This window comes from Asterias rubens, chromosome 1, assembly GCF_902459465.1.
Source record: "Asterias rubens chromosome 1, eAstRub1.3, whole genome shotgun sequence".
Taxonomy (NCBI): domain Eukaryota; kingdom Metazoa; phylum Echinodermata; class Asteroidea; order Forcipulatida; family Asteriidae; genus Asterias; species Asterias rubens.
In genome coordinates, this window is record NC_047062.1 from 22,803,089 (window position 1) to 22,828,255 (window position 25,167).

The 25,167-nt window shown below is 38.5% G+C and overlaps 3 protein-coding genes across 3 annotated transcripts; 2 read left to right on the forward strand and 1 right to left on the reverse strand.

Annotated features, from left to right (window-relative positions):
* The first annotated feature begins 108 nt into the window (after positions 1–108).
* On the forward strand, positions 109–10,382 carry LOC117299557 (WD repeat-containing protein 74-like). The gene is made up of 10 exons (XM_033783110.1): positions 109–189; positions 885–991; positions 1,509–1,694; positions 2,141–2,284; positions 2,573–2,674; positions 3,136–3,236; positions 3,841–3,896; positions 4,348–4,490; positions 4,880–4,939; positions 8,507–10,382. The coding sequence occupies exons 1-10, from the start codon at positions 126–128 to the stop codon at positions 8,678–8,680; spliced, it is 1,137 nt and encodes a 378-aa protein (XP_033639001.1). The 5' UTR covers positions 109–125; the 3' UTR covers positions 8,681–10,382.
* Positions 9,099–16,560, reverse strand: LOC117299590 (RNA-binding protein Rsf1-like). Its single transcript, XM_033783142.1, has 4 exons — positions 16,454–16,560; positions 15,246–15,825; positions 12,191–12,415; positions 9,099–11,303 (listed from the first exon to the last, which is right to left on the reverse strand). The coding sequence occupies exons 2-4, from the start codon at positions 15,809–15,811 to the stop codon at positions 11,198–11,200; spliced, it is 897 nt and encodes a 298-aa protein (XP_033639033.1). The 5' UTR covers positions 15,812–15,825; positions 16,454–16,560; the 3' UTR covers positions 9,099–11,197.
* Positions 16,561–16,919: 359 nt separating this feature from the next.
* Positions 16,920–25,053, forward strand: LOC117299579 (UBX domain-containing protein 1-like). The gene is made up of 11 exons (XM_033783132.1): positions 16,920–17,060; positions 18,274–18,327; positions 18,917–19,005; positions 19,915–20,008; positions 20,440–20,476; positions 20,933–21,027; positions 21,598–21,717; positions 22,246–22,317; positions 22,843–23,017; positions 23,487–23,670; positions 24,243–25,053. The coding sequence occupies exons 1-11, from the start codon at positions 17,008–17,010 to the stop codon at positions 24,287–24,289; spliced, it is 1,020 nt and encodes a 339-aa protein (XP_033639023.1). The 5' UTR covers positions 16,920–17,007; the 3' UTR covers positions 24,290–25,053.
* The last annotated feature ends 114 nt before the right edge of the window (positions 25,054–25,167 follow it).

The following is a 25,167-nucleotide window of genomic DNA, read 5'->3' on the forward strand; positions in this document are numbered from 1 at the left end:
CAATGTGCGCGCAAAGAATTTTTAACGGCGAGCTTATATAGCGCCCTCTTGTGACAATATATTTGTTGAATTATTTCCGCTATTTTCCTTCCGTTTTGCGCCCTCAAGCGACTGCATAAAACAAGATGGCAGCGTCCACGAGCATGATGAACAACGTGTGGCTGGGTTCGGAAACGGGCATTTTAAAAGGTTTTTAATGAATTTAATAATATTTTAAGACAGCTGTTGCGTAGTATACGGCTTGTACATTTTAAATTAATATGTTGTCAGTTTCTAAGCAGGTCACTTTGATTGAGCCATTGTCATGGACACAAGTCAACGTGCAGTAGACATGCGGATTAGGTGGGGCGGGGGCAGCACGGCGTAGTAGTAGAAAGGGGAGTGGGTAGGGTGGGTGCGATAACCATGATAACCAATGAAGATACTTACAGAAGGTAACACAACACCTAAAACAGCAGAGATATAACTTTAAAGTCGGTCTAATTCAATATATGATTAATATTCATAATCATATATTTTATTTTAAACTTTAAGTTTAATAATTTAAGTCAACTCAAAAGGTACCGAGACGAGACATTCTCTTTAAAATTCTGGGAAAAGTTATATTATTTGTTTTGATTGAATATTGAATTGATTGATGTTTATTAAGTTTAAATCTCATTATCGTGCTGTTTGCTTGGGTTTAAGTTACACCATCTATCAATAATTTCCCCTGAGTCCAATTCTGTGAAACAAAATCACAGGCACAGGCACATTACTTGGTGGGATTCAAACCCATGATTGTTGCCAATTTAGAGCAGAAGATGTCTTACCAACTTGACCTTCATGACCTTAGGTTAGGAGACCCTCTTTTATAATGAATTTGTTTTCCTCTGCTTTTCTAGGTGTCAATGTGGGTAAGAAGACCGCAACGAATTACAGTGATTTGAAGACACTGGACAAAGAGCAAGAAATATCAGCAATGTGCTGGGCAACAGAAGAGGAGCAGATGGTGAGAATTATTCAAACTAAGCAAGATATTGTTGAATGCTTCGTTTTTGAAAGGGCAAGGTCACAAGGCATTTTTTTGCAGGGCATCCTTTGAAGTTTGTAAATTTATACTGGAACATTTCAACAAAGGCAATTGCATTTGGTGCCTCTGTGAAGTATCATGCTTGACTTCATATAAACAGATGACTTAATACTTCAAATAACAAGCATTATTATAACATTTGTTGTAACTTTTGCATTATTCCAAGCTTAAAATTCATGTCTACTTTTTCAGGCTTGGAATTATTATTTCACGGAGCTCAAGAAGATGGCCATGGACTATCGCCCCAACTTTTTGCCTTCAATACTTTCCCACAGACTTTCAAAATTAAAAAACCTGAAATCCCAGGCCTGCTTTAAGAAGAAAATATTTTGAGAACTCTAAATAAGTTTAGTGGTTTTCTCCAAGGTGAAAGCTCTTGTTGTGCAATGGACGTATAATTTCCTCACAAATTTCTCCCAAACCTTTTCCCTTCCAGCTCTTAACCGGCCTAAGAAATGGCACAGTGAAGACCTTTGACCTGGAGAAGGGGGAATTCACCGAGACGAGGGACTGTAGCGGTGGTGAAGGCGTTTTCAGGGGTCTAGCTACATGGGACGATTCCCTCATCACATGTGTGGAGTCGGGGTTGCTGAAAGTGTGGAAAGAAGATACAGAAGAGCAGGTAAAGTACATAGTCTTGGCTCAAGACGTCAGTGATTGTGGAGAGTGTACTGCGCTCATTATAGAGCGCCCTCCAATGGCAAGATATCAACAAACTTGACTGGCTCTCACTAACCAGTCAAATTGGTTTAAATCATGCCAGAAAAAGGGCACCCTATTTGTTGTGAGCGCAGTACAGTATCCACTATCGACCTTCGCGAAGGGCACAAGCGCACTGACTGCAATTCAAACCGTGATGTCTCAGCCTTTACAACAGTCCAACAGGCCTGACCATTCAGCCAAATTTACTAAACTTGACACTCTTGGCCTGCTTGGCCTAAACCCTTTTCCAAACATATCCCGCTATCCGACTATCCCAACAGCATGTAAAGTATACACTCCTTGTTTAGCTTACTGATCGCCAGTGATCCATCAACTAAAAGCAAGGAATCCTCTCTTGTTTTACAGACGGAAATAAATGTTGGAGCAAACATTCGTAAAATGCGGCAGAATCCTGTGAAGAGAAACGTTGTGGCAACCGGAGGGATGGAGAATGACATGAAGGTGTGGGACTTGGAGGACCCCGAAAAACCCGTTTTCCGAGCTAAGAATGTAAGTATCATTGATTGATTGATTGAATTTATTCAGGTTAGAATACAGCGAAAACATGTCAAAACAAATACACAACAATAGGAGAAAGTAAAACAAAATAAGATAAACCAACATAGAACACAAGACCAGTAGAAATACTGCTACAAAATTATCCAAGGATAACCCAAAGAAGCCAATGGCTAAGACTTATTTCAATTTGGGTTCTTACAAACAACTGTAACAGAAAGTTTCACCGGAAAGGGGCCTACCATAACTAAAGCCTGGTGTTTCTCTTTGTTTATTTGCTAGGTTCGGAATGATTTCCTGGAGCTAAGGGTCCCTGTCTGCGTGAACGACATCAGCTTCATTCCAGAGAGCTCCAAAATTGTAACCTGTACCGGACATCATCATGTATGTATAAAAAACCCTCAGCCTAATTTCATAAAGCTGTTAATCAGAAATTACCGCTTGATAAATTTCTTAGTTGTCATTTTGCATTTAATGATATGGTGCGAGTCTCGCATGTGTGTGTTGCCTAAAAATACAGACCGCACAGTAACACACAGAAAAAACTGACTCTCGAAATGGTGCAACAAAGATTTATTCTGGTTACAACATCAATCAAGGGTGGATTTCATGAAGAGTTGGGGACTAGTCTTATCTCGAGTTAGGATGACTTGTCCTAACTTAGGACTAGCCTGGGAATAGTCTGAAGTAAGGACTAGTCCTAACTCTTTGTGAAATCGACCCCTGGTCAGTTGTTCTAAAAGTTTTGTACTATTATAAGGCATCCAGTTGCTCAATGATAAACGAGTGAGAGCGATTTTCCATGGTGACCCTGTAACTTCTAGTGCCGTTGTGTTTTGTTTCAGTTGAGAGTATATGACCCAAGTACTCCCAGGAGAAGACCTGTGATGAGTGTTGAGTTTGACGAGTACCCGCTCATGTCCATGAGTATTGCACCAGGAGGAAAGTGAGTCACTGCATTTAGTTATACGAAGTTATATAATAATAATAATAATAATAATAATAAAACTAGGTTCTTGTATAGCGCTTTATCACACCCCTAAGGGGTGTATCAAAGAACTCAATATTTGTTTCTGGAAGGTATGTAGAGCTAAGTTTGGAAGTATGAGGTATGTTCCTTTAAGGCACCATGTAATGGTTTACAAAGTGCTGTGGCGCAATATACTGCTGATCAGACCAGGAACACCGGGGCGAACCCCTTCTCTTTTCGATGAGTGCACTGGGTTCTTTGACGTGTTTTACACAACACATGGGACCAACGGCTTTACGTCCCATCCGAAGGGCGAAGCATCATGGTAAGGTGTCTTGCTAATAAGGAAACAGACTGGGACTCGAACCCACACTCTGTTAATCAGAAACACCAGAGATTGAATTTGGTGCTCTTAACCGCTCGGCCACAACATTTTCACTTTTACTTTCACTTTTGTTAAATATACAAAATTATGTAATAGGGTTTTTACCCTTCCAGAGTTCTGTGGAAAAAAAAGCCACAAGGATACACGTTAAATTATTGTGTTTTTTACTGGTTTAATGTTTTTATTTCTTTACAGTTCAGTTGTTGTGGGAAATACACACGGAAAGATGGCACACATTGACTTGAGGAAAGGTCAGTGTTAATCCCAAATGTTTTATTTTTAAATATGTATCGATAAATGACATAAATTAGCAAGAATCCAAAAGGATTCTTTAAAACAAATTTTCATTACAAAATCACACAGTAAGTTTGCATTACCTTTACTATAATAGTTTCATAAAATTTGTATGGATGTTGTGAAATGGCGGCACAGAAACAAACATGTACATCCGTTTTAAGTACAGCGTAATTGGCAACTGTTGCCATCACATCGATTCATAAAAGACAATCAAATGGATGTTCACATAGTAAACCAGAATGAAAAGACTCACTGATGCAGCGACATAAAATTTGAAATTGGGAAGAAGGACACTTTGAAAATTAGGGAAGTAAATGCTATAAACTGTATGGCGAAATGACCCTATTTACAAATCCTGAGCAGCCACTAAGCTCTCTAAGACACACTCTTTACTTCTGGATGCAGGTCAGGTTCTGAGAGTCTATAAGGGGTTTGCCGGCAGCATCCGCTCCATCCAGTGCCACCCCACACTGCCCTTGGTTGCTTCCTGCAGTCTGGACAGGTTCCTCAGAATCCACCACATACCGTCGGGCACGCTGGAAAATAAGGTGAGTGCATTGAGAGTGTGATTACAGGCTAAACATTTTGACTTTTTATAAGGCCGTGTCCGAAACAGTGGCTTCGGCTACAGCTACGGCTAGTTCAACATAATTGCTTCTCTCAACCAAGGAGTACAAATGGGTAGAGGCTAGAGCTGTGGAGTTGTCTGCGATGGACTGCTGTCCTGTCCAGGGGGGAATGGAAATATTCTCAGCCCTTTAATGCCAATAAAACCAGATACAAACACCGGACTGATGAGCCATATGGGCTCAGTACCGACTTCAATCCCATTTCAATATTATTAAATATTATTGTTATTATTCAATCCACTGCAGAATAGCATAGTTTTATTGACAAGCTGTGTAAATTTTCCACTTTTTGTTTTTCATAATAACAGATCTATTTGAAGTCACGGCTCAACTGTTTGCTATTTTCCAGTGCAAGTTTCGACACAGTGGTAAGCATAACTGTAAACTGTTGGTATGTTCAGTATTTTATTAAGTCATAACAAATGATTCCTTGTTTTGTCACATGAACATTTATGTTACTTTAAAATTAAGGTTATTGCTTTATCAAGTAGAACATCACTGAGGGACCTGACACAACAATTTTAACTGTATGGTTAATGGGATTTGAGGCTTTGCATGGTGAGGTATATGTGGTTTGTGGTATTACATCATGTGTCTGTTCTTTAGGGAACTACCATGGAGTAGATTTTCAGTTACAGGCACTGAACACGTTTGGTAATTGTCATAGACCAGTATTCTCTCTTGGTGTATCCCAACATATGCATAAAGTAACAAGCCTGTGAAAATTTGGACTCAATTGGTCATTGAAGTTGCAAGAAAATTGTGAAGAAAAACACCCTTGTTGTACAAATTAGTGTGTTTTCAGATAGGAATAAAAGGCTTCTGGCCAGAAGTCTTTTATTATATTAGTGAGAAATTACCTCTTTCTCAAAAACTACGTCACTTCAGAGGGAGTCGTTTCTCACAATATTTTATACTATCAACAGTTCTCCGTTGGTCGTTACCAAGTAAGGTTTTATGCTAATATATATTTTGAGTAATTACCAAACCTGTACAGTGCCTTTAACCTGTTTCTGCTGAGCAAGATTAGTTTGTTTTTGTGCCTACCTGCTTCATGAAAGTTGGCGCAGATCGGATGTTTGTGTTTACCCTGTTCTGAATGGAATGTGCCTTCTGCAGTATTGGTACTGCCCTATCAGAAGCCTGAAGGCGACTTTACGGAACCCGGTGTTCCTGAGGTAATAGACGATGGCGTTCAACCAACTGACCGTCAGTGGAGGTAACTGGAACATGAACAGCGACAAGAGGTTGGAGTTGCGTTCAGAGTAAAACTCCAGAGCAGTGACGTACAGCAAGGGCAAGAGGTTCAAAACGAATGCCGTTAAGATGATGAAGAGTAAAGTGTGGAGAGACTTGTTGTTCTGGGGTGCAACTGGATGATTCCCTAGTGGCTGATTTCCCAGTTGGTTATCTGCATGTATGCGTCGTGCATGCTGGCGTGAAATCAGCATCATCTTGGTGTATGCTACAAGGATTATCAACAATGAGACCACAGTTGTGCACGTGTAAACGGCTTGGATGAGCAACAAGCCTACTTTCTCCAAGTGAAATCCACACAGCCTGTCTTGCCCACTATAAACTGTTTTCCACTCTGCAATGAAACCCAGTATGATTGGTAGGAGTACCAGTGCTGCCCACTTACAGCAGACGGCGATGCGGGCGCGCTTCACTGTAACAAGGGTTGAGTACTGAAGTGCATAAACCACTGAAAGGTATCGATCTAGGGTCAAGTATAAAATCGACAGAACAGATTCACAGAAAAATGGAACCACCACAAATGACTGTATTCCGCACAGAGCTTCCCCAAAGAGCCACCTCTGAGAAATTGCCGAAACTGTCATCGGGAACGCCATAAAAATCCCAGTCCCGATGGCGGCAGATGACATGGACCTCAGAAATACTTTAGTCGTGGCCTGGATGCTCTCAACGTGATGAAGAACAACCAAACAAAGTGGATTCAACGTCACAATCAGAAGTGTGGTTGTTGCCATCAAAACTATACACACGATATCAATGATGGTGTCATCTTCGGTTTTCTGGCCAGTCAATGTTTGGTTTAGTTTCATAATGAATTTTTCGAACAAGATCGCAAACTAGAAGTTGTCTTCAGTCCAAAGCGTTGATGCTGTTTAGCAGTTGCGAATGAGACAAATATAACTTGGAGACTTTAAAAAAACATAGCCACAAATTTATGTCAACATTTATTAGGCTGTTCCGCTGAAATGTCAGGAAATTGCAAGTTCAGACAGGAGACTAATAATAAAAAGGGATGATGTTTGATTAGCAGTCAATGCGGATATTCGTGAAGACGTTTTTATTAATTATTAACTGGTCTCCACACAAATAAGCATAGGCAGAAAAGTTGTTTTTTCATTACTGATACCAGAACCGCTTGTCCAGGATATTGCTATCTGAAACACGAGTCGTGTCTGAAACTTGCATCTAATCACTCAACGCTTTTTAATAGTTTAATAGTTTTTAAATAGATGTAAACTCATATTCTCTTGGTTACTTGCATGGTGTAGTTATTGTAAAGATGAAGTTCAGAATTGAACCCACTCATCCAAAAACCAGTCCTTTACATGCTGTTAATCTGCAATCATGTGTCCTTCCAAATAAAGCTCCATTGAACTAAGCATTTCTAATTACCCATAAGGGCTGATGACATTTCTGCATAGTTTGACAAAATGTACATAAACCTCTCATGGTTTTCACAGGTAGTTTAATGAAAGTCCCCCAAAAACAGAAAACATAGTTAGTCCTGGCTGTCAAGTAGATGCTTGAATATCATTCATTACATACTGATTACAATTGATGAGCGGCACAAAACTAGGCTGTATTAAACTGTAATCACATACGATGAGAGTTGTGCACACATTTGTACTGTCATCTACCTGACGAAATTTTGAGCAATGATCAGGTTTGGGTTATTTATTAAACTTCAATATTTAGTCACGTTCGTTGCTCTTCCGGAGAAAAGTGGATCAAGTGCCATTAATCACCTTGCCAATTCACTAATCCTATCTCACTATTGTTTATTAACCATGGCAACAGTGCAGCTCAGCTATATACATGGATAAGTCACGCAACCTTTTTTTAAATTAAATTTTCACAGGTTGATTTTATTGCGTTCAACTAAATTTATATAGGATTAAAACAATCAAACATTTCCAAGAACCAAAAGGAATACAATGCCTTTAAGGTGCACATTTTTTAGCAAACACAAGACAAAATTGGTAAGAAGACAACATCGTCCAAGACACAGATTTACATAGTAGAAAACATCCCTTAAAATATTTCTGTCTCAAATATAATAAAAGATATAATTAAAACTAATTTCTTGTTTAGAATGTATCACTCAACGAGTGTTTTTTTTTCTCTTTTGAATCGATGTCATGCTAAAATTAATGGTTTTAACTATTTTCCCATGACCCAGATGGCCGATCGATCTCAAACTTCTACAAGTTAGTCAGTTTAAGTACATGGTGAATTACATAAAGTGCCTACACTGCCAGCAACTGTTTTGTACAGCAAAACCAAGTCTGTATTTAATCTGGGATAAAGAATATTAATTTTTGTTTTCTAGTACGCATGTACATGTACCCATATACACCGATGTGTGTTAGCACTGTATACTCGGTACTTTCCCCTTACACCGATGTGTGTTAGCACTGTATACTCGGTACTTTCCCCTTACACCGATGTGTGTTAGCACTGTATACTCGGTACTTTCCCCTTACACCGATGTGTGTTAGCACTGTATACTCGGTACTTTCCCCTTACACCGATGTGTGTTAGCACTGTATACTCTGTACTTTCCCGTGAACTTTCCAGCTCTGTGAACAAAATCACAGGCATATCACTCGGGTGGGATTCGGAACCCATGCGCTTTGCAGCTCATTGTTAAGTAACGTTATTTACCCAATGTTTTTCAGGACACCGAGGGTGGGGTCAAGGCAAACGAGAGACCAGTGGGACCTGTGGATGAAGAGGCAGAGAGCATCTGGAAGCAGATGGAGGAGATCACGGAAGAGTCAACTCAAGCAAAGAGGAAGGTCAATGCCGAGACCAAGACGGCCGTCAAGCGGAAAGCTCCTCCCGAGACATGAGGAGTGCGTTTGATGACTATTCTGAATACAGGCCTGATCCTTCTTTCCCATCTGAGGGCGAGATATTATTTTCTCAGTAAATGGAAATTTGTTCTGGAAAAATTTAAAAGATCACCATATATTTGATAAGTTATTCAAATGTGAATGAAGTATTCAGGTCCAATAAGTAACTCAGCACAAAACAATTTTGTTACCAGTACATTATATGGTTACCAGCTAAAGCTCATTTTCCTAATTTCTGCATTTTGTAAGGGCGCTTATATCACAGATGTCCATGATAAGCACTGCCATCAAATTTGACAAGGGTTAATTTGGAACAGATTTTTGGAGTTGGACTTCTCTTTGCTGTAAAAAATATTACACAATCTACAGAAAAAAAACCCTAAAAATCAATCACTTTTTGAAATGCAAATTCAAGTGAATTTAAACCTGAACAGGCATGTTTTATTTGTGAAAACGTTTCTGAAGCTTCGTTATGAGAATAAATCACCAATATAGATACAATGACAATTGTTTATCATGGATTTGTTCTTTAAATATCTATCCGTCTTTATGAAACAAAAAAAAAGGTCATGATTCTGGGTTCCTGCCCAAGTAAAACTTTTCGGAGAAATGTCCATTAACTGAAGAGAAAGTTTTACTACATTTGGTAGATGATTCTGGGAGGGGTAAAGCCCGGTTCATACTTCCTGCAAATGCTTCAAGCAAAGCAAAGTTTCTTGCGTCACAAAAGGAAGTTTCTTGCATCAACAGTTTTGAATCGCATTCGCAGGAAATATGACTGGGCTTAACACACTTGCCCTCCCTAAAAGACTCTCCTTCTGTTTATCTGGCAAGCTGTACTCGTGCTGTTAATTTCCCACACAGATAGAGCCACTATAGAGGGCACTATCAAACATGTACCGCTATCACCTCTCCACAACTGCAAACCCCAAAATAGATGAAGCTGAGAGTGCGCCATGGATCATGGGAAGATATTAACAAAAGAAGAGTCTTTAATTAGGACTATCCCTAACCATACATTGTTCAATCTCTGGAGGGATGGTTAAAAAAAAAGGTTTACCAATATTTTAAAACGGCCGGCTGTTTTCTTTAAAAAACACAACAACTAATTTATAATAATACAAATACAAATGAGTACAGAAGACAAACTGTAAGGAAATAAATACCCAGTAATTAATTTCATGGTAGGAAGCCTTCAGATGATTTGAAGTAATTATGGAATATACATGAACATTGTTAAGGCTTTTCCATCAAAGCTCTGCTCCCCTAAATAAATGGATGTAACGGAACTGTGTGATTTGTGCCCAAAAGTCCGACATGGGCATCTCACCTAACGCAAGCACAATTTCATTCCTTTGAATGTTTGCATTTGTTTGGTTGAAAAAGTTGTTATGATTGCCATATTTTTGATTGAATAGCTTAAAAAGCTGGGAATAAATATAAATAAATGACTTTGATCAATTTAAAAAAAAAAAAAAATTTGAGTTTCTTACTTGACTGAATAAATTTCCACGAAAAAAAATTCCCCAATTGCATAATTCAGTACATTATATGCCAAAACCACAAAAAGAAATGAAGTTTATCTTACAATTTGTTTTGGTTAAACTGGAAAATTGAATTATATTCAGGACCCACTTTCATCAAACCTGTACGTACAAAGTCTTGCTCAACACAGAAAATAATAGGTTACCAGCCAAAATAACACAGAGTTTACAATGCTGAGACTGGTATCCTATAAATTTCTCGCTTATCACAGAAATGTTTTCGGACTAACCGCTTAAGGAAAGTTGGCCCAGTTTGTCATGAAGTACAAAGTATAAAATATTTGGATACTGCATAAAAATAAACCAATATTTAGACCGCAAGTCAACAAAAATGCAACATTTAAATTGGTTGTCAGACACTTTTGAGGCATGGATGATGACCGACATTTGTAAGCTTTACGATTTATGTAGGTAAAAGAATTGGTCCCAGAACTGTACTGGTATACAATATTTCCTTGCTACAAAATATCTAAGACTATGAAGGAACATTTTTGAACACATGTAATGAAAGCACTTTTTTGCTGAACTTGAGAAGTTTGAATAGATTCCTTGGACTTTTACTAAACATCGAAATTGTCAAAAAGGTGTACCAATACTCACAACAAATTTCACAAAATTATTTTACTTCTTTACTGTTTAAAAAAATGATTTATGCACTCATCTTTTGCTCAAGACATGATTCATGCCTAAAGTGCAAGTTGTCAGTAAAACATAAAATAAAAACAACCCGTCCATCATAATTAACCAGAGTGATACCGGGGGAATAATCATAAGCATAATTCAATTTAAAATGTTACCTATTAATGATGAAAACGACTGGATGGTTTACTTTACATTAAAACACATAAATGGAAGATATAGTACACAAAGCCCAGGCGAACAACTATAGACTGGGTGGCATCAAGTTTAAACAACACTTAATACAAGTGGTTGGAGAGAAAAAGAAAAACCTCTTAGGGTTTTGGTTTCTTCAGCGACGAGGCGGTGGTGACCGTCTGGATCTCTCGCTGTAACTGCTTGCCTGGGTTCTTTCATAGCGTGGGTAGCGTTCAAAATCACTACGGTCATATCGGCCACTGGAAGAACACAAAGAGATATCTTGGTTTAGTGTCATCAGAAAATACCTGCAAACTTAGTCAACTTTAAAATCCTACTCAAAAGCACCCAAGAAAAAGGTTTATCAATTAATAGATACTGAGATTCAAGATCAGAAATCATACGGTGATTTTTGATGACTAACAGTGACAATAAAAAGGTGGTAGTTATAATCAAAAGATCATTAAAAAGTGGGTAGTCATAATCCAAAGAAAGTGAGAGATCATACTGTATCAATAGAAATCCTAAAAATCCAATTGGAAATATGATTCATCTGTCAATAGTTGACAGCGAATTAATGGTCAAAAACAACAATAATATGGTGCTACTAAACCTAACTAAATTAAAATATAATATATTTAGTATGTTAGTATGTTCAGATGTTCATTTCATTAACAGAAGTTGAGAAATCACAATCAATAGAAGTTGAGAAATCACAATCAATAGAAGTTGAGAAATCACAATCAATAGAAGTTGAGAAATCACAGTCAATAGAAGTTGAGAAATCACAATCAATAGAAGTTTAATAATCACAATCAATAGAAGTTAGTTGAAAAATCACAATCAATAGAAGTTGATAAAACACAATCACAGAAGCTAAGAAATTACAATCAATAGAAATTGAGAAACTAATATTGATCAAGCACAATCACTAGAAAATGTGAAGTTACAATCAATAGAAATTGAGAAACCAATATTGATAAAGCACAATCAATAAAAAATTGAGAAATTACAATCAATAGAAATTGAGAGATCACAATCAATGGAAGTTGGAAAATCATATTCAACAAAAAGATATACAATTTTGCACTCATTTCTAAAATAACAAATCCTCAAAACTCTTTGAGAAATCAACATGATAACTCACCTAGCTCCACCACTGGCTGCGGCTGTCCTATAATCCCTGCTGTCTTCTCGTGGCGGGTAGCTCCTTGCAGAGGAGTATTCCCTGGAAGGGGACGCGTAGTCTGGAACCGCACTTGCGTAGGCACGCCCACTCGCGTAGTCACGCCCACTACTTCCGTAGTCTCGGCTAGCTGCTCCAAACTCTCTGCTTCCAAAATCTCTTCCCCTTGTGGTTGGCAGAGGGGACCTATATAGCACGGGTAAAGACTGAAACTTGAAGGAATGTTGCACATACTACTACTACAAAGTGTGAAAGAGTAGATTTAAACAAGTGACTTACATCCCAGACATTTTTTCAAAAACCAAATGACTGTGGACACTGCCTTTTGCCCGGTTCATACTTCTTGCGAATGCGATACGAATTTTGACATCACAAATTCGCAAAAGATAATTCTCAACAGCTGAACTGTTTTCAACTCCTGCGAAACATTTGCTACGAAAACAGACTTGTAACGTCAAAATTTGCTTACATTTGGATCGCAGGAAGTATGAACAGGCTTTATATAGTGAAATTTTACATGAAATTCTTTTAATAACTGGTACAGTACAGAAGATATACTTTATCCAATGTTTTGAGGTAAGGTATAAAATTGGTAAATTATCAACAGTAACTTTGAATTTAATAATCAACAGATATGCAACAAAAGAGCAAACTTTCTCAAACAAAAACCTTTATAAAGTGTTTTCCAGTTTTCTGTTGCATCAAAATGTTTAAAAAGAGAGGAAATTAGCTGACCAACTGAGAAGTTGCATGCTTGAATATAAATAGTTGAACACAAAGAGGCTCTGTTACGAAGCTAATGAACCAATGTTGTACCTTCCTCTTAATTCCAATTATCTTCTACAGAAACATAATACATGTATAATAGACAATCTTTTCCTGCAATGAATGAACACAAACAAAGAAAATTTATCCAAAAAGTCCATAACTCAAATAGTAGAAAAGGAATTAGTACCATTTGTTGTTGAAGGAAAGGCTTGGCCAAGTTCTAGGGTTATCTCCTCACTACAGTTTCATCACTGAACAATAGTCCTTAAAAATGGGCAGGGTTTTTGCTCACATCCTAGCCATTTTTTTCTCGAGGGGCGGCGTTGAGGTGGAGGTTAATGTCGTGACTGAAGATAGTTTGTTGACAAGCGATATCTTTATAAATTGTGGTTTTTTTGTTAATGCAGCTGTGCGAAATTGTAGACTTGCGAAACTGTAGAAGTGCGATATTGTAGATGTGCGTTTTTGTAGATGTGCGATTTTGTAGATGTACGATTTTGGAGATGTGCGATTTTAGCGATGTGCGATTTTAGAGATGTGCGAAATCGTAGACTTGCGACTGCAGAAATATGGAGTGCAGATAACGCGTTTTTTTGTTTCAGTAGACTAGCAGAATTGTAATTTTGGAGCTCAGATCATGGTGAAGAATTAACAGCGATAATTTATGCCGTCTGCTTTTCGTAGCGGCGCGAGTTATGCCAGATGGTATTTTGAAAACACCCGACAAGATGTTCCATTGAATTTAACAGGAAAAACGAGTTCAAAACAGTACGCATTGAATTTCATTGGTTTGTTTTCGGCGACAATAATGTGGTAGCAGTGTGTGCTGCTTGAGAGAAGATTCTGAGAAGATATGGAAGAGTTATCACACAGCGAGCACTATCTGTACCCAATTCCTCAACGGGGCATTTTTTAAATACTATTTCCTGTACATGTATAAACTGTACACAGAAACAGTATTAGCGAGTGAATGCTGAATAGATATCCTATCAGTTTCTACCATACAGATTTCTCCAGGAAAACGATCTCCGGCTACGTCACAAAGCCGTAGAAGTCATTGTGGGTTTTGAGGGACTAGAGGAACAAAACAACAGACTTGTCTGTATACTTGTACAGGATGAATCCAGTTTTTGACCAGGAGAGTGGAGTTTGGTGAAATTGTAGCAAACGGCTTTGCGTTCATCAATAAAGTTGTCGCTATACACATAAACCAGATAAAGAGTTGGTGTGAATAACAAATAGGCCTATGTTAATGAGAAAGAGCATCTTTTGGATGCCTTTACTATAAAAAAAAAAACAGTTCCAGATTTCTTAGCAAATCTCATAAGAGGAACGTGTGTACAACGTAGGATGACAAACAAAAAACTGTAGCGATTTTGTTGGCTATTTGAAGTCGTGCATTTGACCTGATTGTCATCAGGTGCTGTTGATTGCAGGGCTGCTACTCTGTTGAGTAAAAAGGTATCACATACATAGGTACATTTTGTCCCTTTGTAGTATTATAACAGCTATACAAACAGCTATGTAAACTACAACCTGACCAATTTGTGTTTAGAAGGCCAAACGGAAGTGCGGCTATTGTAGATATCAGGCTCTTTTCAAAATGAGCCTGATGGATGTTCGCTTTGAATCGTGAAAGGTGAAACACAAATTGGTCGTATGTATAAAAGCGGACTGGGTACGCAAGAAACTTGGATTAATACGTGTCTTGCCAATCCCGGCAATTCGTGCATGCAGAGAGGATCAATGCGTGGTGCATCTCGATGCTGTAGCGGACTGCAAAGAAAAACAACTAGAAGAGTTTTTGTGAGAAGGTTGCTCTGTAGATCTTCACTCAAATGGTTGAAGCTTGCGAGGATTGCGACTTAGAAGAGGTTGAATCGCTATGGCTGCACTGAAAGAAAACATTTTACGTTAATCTCCAGCAATTCAGTTCCAATAAATAGCAACGTTTTACATAGCATGATGAGGGTTTGAAAGACGCCATAAAAAGAATCAGTAGTGCACACCATCTTTTCAAGATGGTGATAGATTGGTCTGGTCTTTTTTTTTGGCGTCTGGGATTGGGAGAGGCGAAAAGGAGGCATATCGTGCAGACCGTAGAGAGCAAGTGTTTTTGCGAAGCCATCACACTCTGTATGGCCTCAAATGCTCGATGCATGCGGAATAAACACTTGCAGGCATTTGCTTTTTTCAAGCCTGAGCAGCGGAGACTTAAGTTCATGTGGTGCGAATTGCGTATAAATACCTTCTGCGAATTGGCGATCTACTGCGATAAGGTGCCGATTCGTAGCGGCTGCTTCCATATGCATCTCCGCTATAGCGTGATCTAGGCTCATCGCGATACCCAGCACTTCCACTTCCACCACGGCTGGAGTAGTCGCTATAACTGCTGTAGGATCCTGGGGGGCCTCTGCTTCCTCTTGGGGCGCCTGGCCCATCTCCTCTACCTCCGCGTGATGGTCGCATCGCGCTGCCGCCTCTTGATGAACCACCGCGAAAGCCACCACCACTACCACCACGCCTCCCACCTCGGTCTCCTCCTCGCATGCCCCCTCCTCCTCCATCCTGACGGCCTTTTCCTTTGGACGGTTCCACCCTGATATGCGAGCCGAGGAAGTTGTGGCCATCCAAATCCCTCATGGCCTGTTCAGCATCTGAAGTGTTGAAGTATTCGATGAAAGCGAAACCTGGTGGGTTTCTAGCGAGCCAAACGTCGCGAAGACTTCCAAATTTTCCAAATTCGCGGTCGATATCCTGTTTTGTAGTGCTGAGATTCAAACCCCCAACGTACAGTCTGCCCTCCATCAACATCTTGACTTGTTTCTCTGCAAGTAAAATGACAACAACACAAGAGCATTTAAACACGTTTATTCCATAATTAACAAGCTGGCACATTTCTCCTTTGAACTTTATCAGTGCCAAGGTCGTATGTACGATCTTTTTTATGTCCTCAAAAAGTTTTGAATCACTTGTACATTTACGACCCATACAATTGTTATCACGCGAGGGCATTGTTACTCAAGAAACACTGTGTGACTTTTGGGATGAACAACAAAGCCTTCCAATAAACTAAAGGCAAAGCAAGGGCAACACAAATCAGCAAGAAAAACTGGAAAGATACATTGTTTTGGGGAAGAATATTGTCATAAAAACGTGTTTCCATTCGAAAAGCTATTTCACCTCCTGGAGAGATATAGGCGTAGGTCCAAGGCCAAAAGAAGTGGAGGGATTCTAGTGTATTTTGTGCTATTATGGGGCCAATCTTTGGGGCGATTGTGTATTTCGAGTGCGTGTGTGCCGCTCGCAGCGCTGCATCCCAAAAGAAACTATTGAAAATGTGTTCATATCAATTAAAACAACAAATATTCTCTTCCAGAAATTTGCTATAACATGTGTTCCTTGTATTATGTAAATAACAAGCTTCTCACACAATATTAAAGAACCTTATCTCACCGTTTAAATGTCTTTAATTCTGGAAAGTACACACACGAATAAGTCAGTTGTTTGGATGCCGTCGTACAAAGGTCAACGTGAACCCGCGGAAAAGTATTGAAATGCCCTGCGTTCCATTACAATCAGGGTACCATCGAATATGCAAACCATGCAAACCAAAGATCGTATAGCGCCGCTACACGATCTTTGATGCAAACTACTCACTTCATACTATAATCCATCCTGCAAAGGATGGAGGGGGTGGGGGAGAAAAGCAGTGCGTGTCTAGCAATTTAAAAAAGGAATGTCAAAACAATGCTAAAACACTATTATAAAGACAAACTGGTTAAAAATTGATCGTTCTAAACGAATTTTTATTCAAGGTTGTGGTAAAGTCATTGGTGAAAATACCAACTGCAAGATTCTCAACCTCCCAGTGTTGCATGGTTTTATTCAAGTTGTGCACCGCCCTCTAGAGTTTTGAAACTGACCGAGGATTTATTGTATGAAAAGTGATTAGTTAGATTTTAGATATTGAACTTTGGATAAAACAGTGATTTTGCTTATTTTCAATAATGCCGACAGACGTAGAAACATTAATGGAGATGGGTTTCCCTCAAAATAGAGCGTAAGTTGTTGAGATTGTGCGGGGTTCGAATCAGTGTAGAGTTCCACTCAATGATAATGAAAATCAATAAGTTGAACTTTATCATTTTCCTTTGATTAATTTGAATGAATTTGATTTTGAAGTTCAGATCGGATTAGTTTATGTAGATTAGAGTTCACGCAATTAAAACTTTGGCAAAAAAACTTTCAAAGGCCAGGGAGGCCGGGTAGATGGAGCAAGATTTCCCCGCAACAGTCTGCAGTTCTTATATAAATAAGAATTCAAACGAAGTTTGTTTTTAATCAATCAAGAGAAATTGTTTTAGTTCAAAAAACGTTAAGAATTTTCCAAACTAACTCACTGGCTTATATTTATAAATACGATTTTAAAATGGTTCATGCCATATAATTTAAAGCCATTGGACCCTTTCGGTAAACAGTGTTGTCCAACCCACACTTTGTGTACCACAACTTCTATATCAAATAACAAACCTGTGAAAATTTAGGCTCAATCGGTCATCGGAGTCGGGAGAAAACAACGGGAAAACCCACCCTTGTTTCCGCGCGTTTATGACGTGTTTAAAATAAATCTGTAATTTCGTTAACGAGAATTTATATTGTTTTGCTGTTTTCTCAAAAAGTAAAGCATTTCATGGAATAATATTTCAAGAGAAGTCTTTCACCATTTTTTTCTGAACCGAAAGGGTCCAATGGCTTTAAAAGGCCATCGTATAAAAGGTTTATCACAACCCCTTCTTTCCATCCCACGGTGCCTTTCGGCAATTCAGCAAAATCAGTGAATCAGTCAGGCGCGCTTTTCTGATAAACGTTATAATATGCACGATGCCACCAACCAAGTTTGAGTTTGTCATTTGAATTGTTGTTACTCAGTCATGTCAATCATTCACTTTTTGTTACCTATTTTGATTGCACACAAGCCAAAATTTAAATAAGCTGAATTGGTAAACGTGCACAAATAATGTATCCTTTGTTGTGCACGTAAGACACAAGTAACAAAGTCATTGCTATGACGTCGGAGCCAAATTTCATTCAAAACCATGTGGATATAACATTGACTAATCAAACAAAAAGAGAGTTAAGACAAGCACTGAATAAGCTGTGGGTAAAACTGTTGATTGTCAAGAAGGGATATTATTCTGAAGGGCAATATCCACACAATTCTGCAATAAGACCAAATTATAAATACAATAATTTCATTATTTTGTTATCCTCAGGGAACGAGCTCTGGCTGTCACCCAATACAAATCGGTGCAAGTTGCAATGGATTGGTAAGTAGGTAGAATTGGTGTTGTTCTGAGAGAACAATTGTCTCAAACAGTCAAAGTGATTATTTTCTTATGGTCAGAAAGTAATCCTCATTGACTGTTTGTTAAGAAACCTCTACTACCCAATGTCTTACCTGTTTGTATGAAGAGCTACTGCAAAAAGTGCAAACTAAGTCACTGAACACCAATGGTAATTACTCAAAGTAATTGTTAGTATAAAAACTTACTCGGTAACGAGCAGTGGGGAGCTGTTGATTGTATAACACATTGTGAGAAACAGCTCCCTCTGAAGTCACGTAGTTTTTGAGAAAGGGGTAATTTCTCAATCAAATATTAAAATACTTCATGCCTGAAGCTATTTTTTAGACAACTCAAAGCACACAAATTTCTGAAACAATGGTGTTTTTTCTTTCATTATTCTCTTGCAACTTTGATGACTAATTGAGTCCAAATTGTCACAGTTTTTTTGTCTGCATATGTTGGGATACACCAAGTGAGAATACTGGTCTTTGACAATTACCAACGCCTTTAAAGAGCAATGATCTGTTGAAAGGGCTTTAGTTTTATTGTGTACTTCACCCAAACTTGACAGGCTGTTTGCTCACAGCGATGACCCAGACATAGATGAACCATTCCAGGCACCAGAGGGAAACAAGCTTGGAGGAAATGAGACTGATCAAGGTAAGGAAAGGGATGAAGATCTAGGCCTGATACTTCATGTAGGCAAGTGCCCCCTGGTCATTGCATTGGTGCCCTTGAAATGCCCCAGTAGAAATTTACAATTGCCTCACAGGGTGCCCGTATACCAAGAAGAAAATGCCTTGGTGCCCTTGCCCTTTTAAAAACAGAGCACACAGACCTGAAGATCTTATGACAGGAAAGTAATTCTCGTGGAAACAAATACAGATTTATAAGAGTAGGCAGGCAATGTGTAATGAAGTGTGATTCTTTAAAACTGAAAGCTAAGGGGAAGGGATGAATCATATGATTAAGGACAAATGCACCCCCTATAAACCAACAACATCAAAGAGAAAAAGGGAAAGGTTACCTGTGCAAAAAGGAAAACCAATATTAAAAAGAATTGATTTTTATTATTAAAGAGAATGTTTTTTATTAATTGATAAAATTGAATAATGAATTTTGTTCAAAGGAAATATTTTTTTTTCCAAAATGTCAAACATCATCTCATTTTGCTCTGTTCTCAAACCAAACACAACATCAACAACAACAAAGAGAGATGGGAATAGTTATCTGTGCATAAAAGGGGAAACAATAATAAAGAAAAACAGGATGTTTTAGTTTTCTTTTCATTGATATTGAATATTGAATGTTGTTCCAAGGAAACATTTACTCCCATTATTATATCAAACAGCTTCCCATCCTTTTTGCTCTGCGTTCAAGTCAAAACAACAACAACAACAACAACAAAGTGAGGGGAAAGGTTACCAGGTGCAAAAAAGGAAAACAATATTGAGTTTGTTAAAAGGAAATATTTATTCCCAAATATGAAACAGCATCTTATCTTATTCAAAGCAAAAACTGTGTAGACTTTTATGATGGCAGGACATTCTTCCCAATATTTAAATCCAGGCACTGAAGGCAGTGAGCAACAAACAGGCGAAGGTGGGGACACACAAGAAGAACAAGGAACACCAGCGCAGGCCAAGTCACTCAAGTGTGATGAGTAAGTGAATAAAAACGACAGCATGTAAAGCCTCATTAGTTCAAGAAAGCAAATGTGGAGTGAATTTTGCTATGCAAACAATCTTGTTTGTGCCGTTTTCCCAATTGTGCTACCCCCAACCCCCACCCCCCCCCCAAAACAGTATTATAAAATATTTACAAAATAAAGACTCTTATCTAGTAAAAAACAATAGGTACAGATGTGTGTTGGCACTTCAGAAATAACAGTGAACATTTGCACACTTTTGAAGTTTTAAGTGTCCCCCCACTACAATTCTCTTGTCTCAGCTGAACCTTCTCCACAGACAAACAGTAAAAATGTATCGGTTTTATTTGAGATGCTTATTAATTAAATAATGTGAAAAGGAATTCTTTTTTTTTAAAACAAAAGTAGTTTTATAATAAAAGTTACACTTTGTACAATTTTTGCAGGTGTGGGAAAAAGTTAAGAACACCAGAGGATGTACAAGTAAGTTGCTTTTAAAAAGTAGTTTGAGTGTTTTTGTATTAGTTCACCCAGTTGTTAGCCTTTTCACTTCAAGTTTCTTTTAAGGGATGTTTTCAGACATTGGGGTGACGTGGTTGAGTGGATAAGAGCACTGAGCTCATCTCAAGCTCTGGTGTTTCTATTCATCAGAGTGTGAGGGTCCTAGTCCTGACACTTGTGTCCCTGGGCAAGACACTTTACTATAATTACTTCTCTTCTCTTAAAAATGTCAAATGCAAGTGAACAGATTCTAACAGACTTCTATTTCCCCTCAAATATATTTAGAAACTTAGTTTTTGATGTCTTTCATTCCTTCTTTCACTTAACGTCCAGATGTTGACACTTTTGAATCCCCAATTTTTTGATTGAAGTAATGTTTACATCGTTAGCTCTCATGTTGAGCAATTCCACCCAAATTGTCCGGTTTTCTTTAATTAGGTTCATGCGGCAAGAACGGGTCATGAGAATTTCTCTGAATCCCTGGAGGAGATAAAGCCACTGACTGCTGAAGAGAAAAAGGAGCAGGTCTTGAAGTACGTACACATATAATGGCGGAAAACAATTTCATAAAGCATGGCTCAGCACCCAAAGCTGCTAAGCAAAGGACAGATTCACTTAGCAGATATTGGTTAGCTCGGTCAATGATGTTTCTGTGTCCCTTCTTAGTAGATCAACATAAGTCAGGCGACTTCGACCTCTTTGGGCTCGAACTTGCTTAGGCTCCCAGAGGACAAGCTTGCTGGCTGGAAGCTCAGGGTGGCGATAGCAGTGCCCTGCAAAATTCACTCTTCTAGGATTTACCTTGTATAAATCTGCTGCCTCCTAGCATCCCAAAAAGTCTTCTCTATACTTTTAGTTTAAGTTTGTGCTCACACACCGATACAAATTTTCACCCTTGCCCCATCATAAGGCATTTTACTCGGAATTCTCAGTATTACTTTACTCAGTATGCATTATCCAAACGTAGGGAATGTTTTCAGACTATTCATTTTGGTTTTACCCATATACACCGATGTGTCTTAGCACTGTATACTCGGTTCTCTCCTGAGTTATGTGTAAAAATCACTGGCATATTACTCTGTTGGTATTTCATTATGTCCCAGATTGCAAGAACGGATGAAACAGCGTCAGCTGGAGAAACAGCAGGAGGCAAAACGTGAGGCCATCGAGAAGGAGAAGATGAGAAGAAAACAGGGTAAAGACATGACAGAGGCAAAACACAAGTAAGTCTTAGATGTACAGATTGCTCAAAAGCCGTGTTCCTATAGACCAATCCGACGCACAGCGGGCGCGCAAGTATTGAGCATCTCGCGCCATTTGCTGCAGTGTCTTCAATGCCTAGATTGTGCACAGAAAGACACCGCAGTTGGTTATTTTTCAGTAGAGGGCGCTACCAATTTTGTTTCGTGGGATTGGTCTATTGGACTTTTTCTTCCGCTGCCATTCTTTAAGCTTGAAGAAAGAAGCTTGAAGCACCTTGTAAGCCCTTTTAAGGTGCTACATAATTGGGTCTTAAAATTCATCTCTCCAATAACCTATCTTTCTGAAAGTTTGTGTATTCTCAGCGCCTTTAGTACCTTGTTTGGTACATACATGAGCTGTATTAAGACTTTGATACTATTATACAAAAAAAGAAGAAGATCTTAACAGTTTATTCCAAATACTAACAGAAAATTACTTGGGCTTCCATTGCTATGAAATTAACCAAGAGTATACAACGCAAATACTTATGATTTGTTTGCATTAACAAGGATGGAAATGGACGAGGTCAAGAGACTAGCCGAGTTGAAGAGGCAAGAAAAGCTAGATGAAAAGAAAGCAAGGTAAATTACCCAAAGACGCAACAGTAACCATTAACTAGGTAAAGTCTTCGGAAGCAGTGATTATTTTTGATCTTGGTGAATCATTGTAATATATGTTCTTGAAGAAACACTTTTTCCATGGTTTTATTTTTACTTCTGAACCTCTTAACCCTTCTCATTTACTACATACCTTGACAACGGACAAAGATGAGCAGAGTATAAGTCTATTCAAAAGGTTAAAACAAGGAAGGTAGTAGTATCTCTTAAGACCAACTTAATAAATTTATTAGCTTTCATAGCAACTACTTCATCAGTTGCAAAAAAAACAAGACCACAACAGCTCTTTTCAGAGCCAACACTCCTCCTGAAAGAGATTTACACATGGTTGTACCCAAACGTTTACTAGAAAACCATGCAAGGCCTCAAAGATGACTAAGGCACAGAAACAAATTGGTCTGCAGTAGCTAGCAGCATGTAATTTATAGAGATAATTCCTACTATTTAAATTCCTCCCAATAACGTACATTTTCTTGTTTCATCGGTCAGGCAGAGAGTGAAGGAAGAGATCGAGAGAGACAAGTTGGACAGAGCAGCGAGGTATGCCAAGATGTCAGGTCAAGGAGCAAGTGCTGAAACCTCCCCGACTAAGCCCGTTGCAGAGCCTGCAGAACCCCCCACTGCAGCTGCTTCTAAGAAAGTTTACGACTCCACCAGGCTTCAAGTATGACTCGGCATAGTTTTGTTCTTTCCCAAGTATTTAAACTTTGTTTTTTTAACAATGCAGTTGTGTTTACCCCCATCTCTTTTCTATACCAAGCCCTTGATGTATGCAAAGATGAGAAAAAATGCTATTTTTAATAGGAAAATGGCTTTATAACAATAAAGCTACCGGTATATATAAATGTGTTATTTTTAGGTGGTGTTTGCAGTAGGCCCTTGTGTAATTCTTTTTTTGAGTAGTGTTGGTTCTAAAAAGAACCAATGGTTGATCTTTGAGTTTTCAACCACCGGTTCTTTTCAACATTACTCAAGCAACACTACTCAAAAGAGATTCACACACGGTGCTACCGCAAACCTCACCTAATTGCGATCCCACCATGCAAAGTTTCAAATCCAACTAATGTGTTATTGGCAAACTAGAACAATATATTACAAAATTTCACGATATATTTTTATTTTGTGAATTTAAGATTCGGCTACCCAACGGAACAGCCATCACCCACTCATTTGGAGCGATGGAACAGCTAGCCTCAGTGAGGCTGTACGTGCAGCTCAACCGAACTGACGGTAACACCACTCCATTCACACTCATGACAACATTCCCTAAGAAAGTCTACAATGATGAAGACATGGAGAAACCCCTCAAAGAATTAGGTGAGTAATAACCACTTATTCAAAATATCATTGAAATGAATGTATCTTTCTAAGTAATCAGAAACACTGATGTGTTAGCACTGTATACTTCCCCCCCCCCCCCCCCCCCGAGTCCTGTGAAAAAAAATCACAGGCATATTACGTGGGTGGGATTCGAACCCACGACCCTTACAATTCTAGAGCAGTGTCTTCCCGAGTAGACGACTGAGATTGCCCGGTAGCTAGAGGCAGTTCGAATCCTATGTTTTGGCAGCGGGTACCGCAACGATATTACCCTTACACCGATGTGTGTTAGCATTGTATTTTACTCGGTACTTTCCTGTGTCCTGTCAAACAAAAACTGGAAAGTGGAGCATGTGGACTCTGATAAGAGTGGTGTATCTGTCCTTATGCCTATTTGTCGAAAAATTTCAATATTTCTGTACTGGTGTACTTGAGAATTTAATAAATGAAATTTTAGCTTTGTTTGGTTGTATAGTATTCAATCTTTCCAAACCAAGAGAAGGATTGAAGTACACACTGTGGCTCAAATTGAATTAACTCACACCATTTTTGTACTTGTTCGTTTGCAGGTCTGGTGCCTTCTGCTGTTCTAATGGTGACCAAACCCGTATCGTGATGATCACCACCCTACCAACTCTTCTTTGGTCCTACCCCTCTCTTCCAATCACCATAGCATCTTAAGGCAGGCTTATAGTTTTCCAGTACTGTATTAAAAAAGTTAGGGTTGTATATTACATCCCAACAAATCTGCACAGGCAGGGAAACTCAAACAGATGCAGAATGGAAATTTACAAAAAGCATATAATAATGTAGGCATATAAAAATAAAACATATAAGTACAAAAAAATGTACATGTGTATGCAGAAACTTTTCCATAATCTAATTGAACACTCCTCGTAAATATCCAACTCCACAACCACATGTTAAGATGTCAGCACACATTTAATCAGAGCAGCCGATCTTTGCAGGGAAATCAAGCTGGAACTGTTTTTAAAACAAATTAAACTCAAAAACTGCCTGTATGGTAATTGCATTTATAATGCAAGATTGAGCATATAATGCTTTGACATAAGACCATTTTGTGGATACGTATAATAACGTTCTTTGATGTTCTTTGGCAAGTTTTAAACAAAATGCAGACAGTTATATAATACAAATCATGAAACCAACTCCATGCCAAGTAAACATTTCTCATCTTTTTCAAACTTTGACTTTATGTATGAGAATCTGTAAAGTGGAAATTTCAAAATTCTAGGTAAATTTCCTTTAAAACTTTTGAAACTTTTTCAAGAAAGCTCCCTCCTAAAATAATTGTATCTATGTCAACAAGCTTTCGCTAGAAGACGATCAGAGCTTACTGATCGAAACGTGGAGTTGAAACCAACGGTTCTTTTCAGAACCACCCCAACTTATTTAGAGACAGTCATTACATGGTGTTTCTGCAAACCTTTCTGTATCGTATTTCTACCATGCAAAGTTTCAAATCCTACTTAA

Bases quoted from the DNA above. Each gene is read 5' to 3' on its own strand.
- LOC117299557 (XM_033783110.1), top strand. From the start codon at position 126: ATGGCAGCGTCCACGAGCATGATGAACAACGTGTGGCTGGGTTCGGAA. The intron at 992-1,508 runs GTGAGAATTATT...TTTCCCTTCCAG, and splicing joins CAACAGAAGAGGAGCAGATG to CTCTTAACCGGCCTAAGAAA. The intron at 2,675-3,135 runs GTATGTATAAAA...GTTTTGTTTCAG, and splicing joins CCTGTACCGGACATCATCAT to TTGAGAGTATATGACCCAAG.
- LOC117299590 (XM_033783142.1), bottom strand. From the start codon at position 15,811: ATGTTGATGGAGGGCAGACTGTACGTTGGGGGTTTGAATCTCAGCACT. The intron at 12,416-15,245 runs GTATTTATACGC...CGTGCTATATAG, and splicing joins AGATCGCCAATTCGCAGAAG to GTCCCCTCTGCCAACCACAA. The intron at 11,304-12,190 runs GTGAGTTATCAT...GTGTTCTTCCAG, and splicing joins GCAGCCAGTGGTGGAGCTAG to TGGCCGATATGACCGTAGTG.
- LOC117299579 (XM_033783132.1), top strand. From the start codon at position 17,008: ATGCCGACAGACGTAGAAACATTAATGGAGATGGGTTTCCCTCAAAAT. The intron at 19,006-19,914 runs GTAAGGAAAGGG...ATTTAAATCCAG, and splicing joins AGGAAATGAGACTGATCAAG to GCACTGAAGGCAGTGAGCAA. The intron at 23,671-24,242 runs GTGAGTAATAAC...GTTCGTTTGCAG, and splicing joins GAAACCCCTCAAAGAATTAG to GTCTGGTGCCTTCTGCTGTT.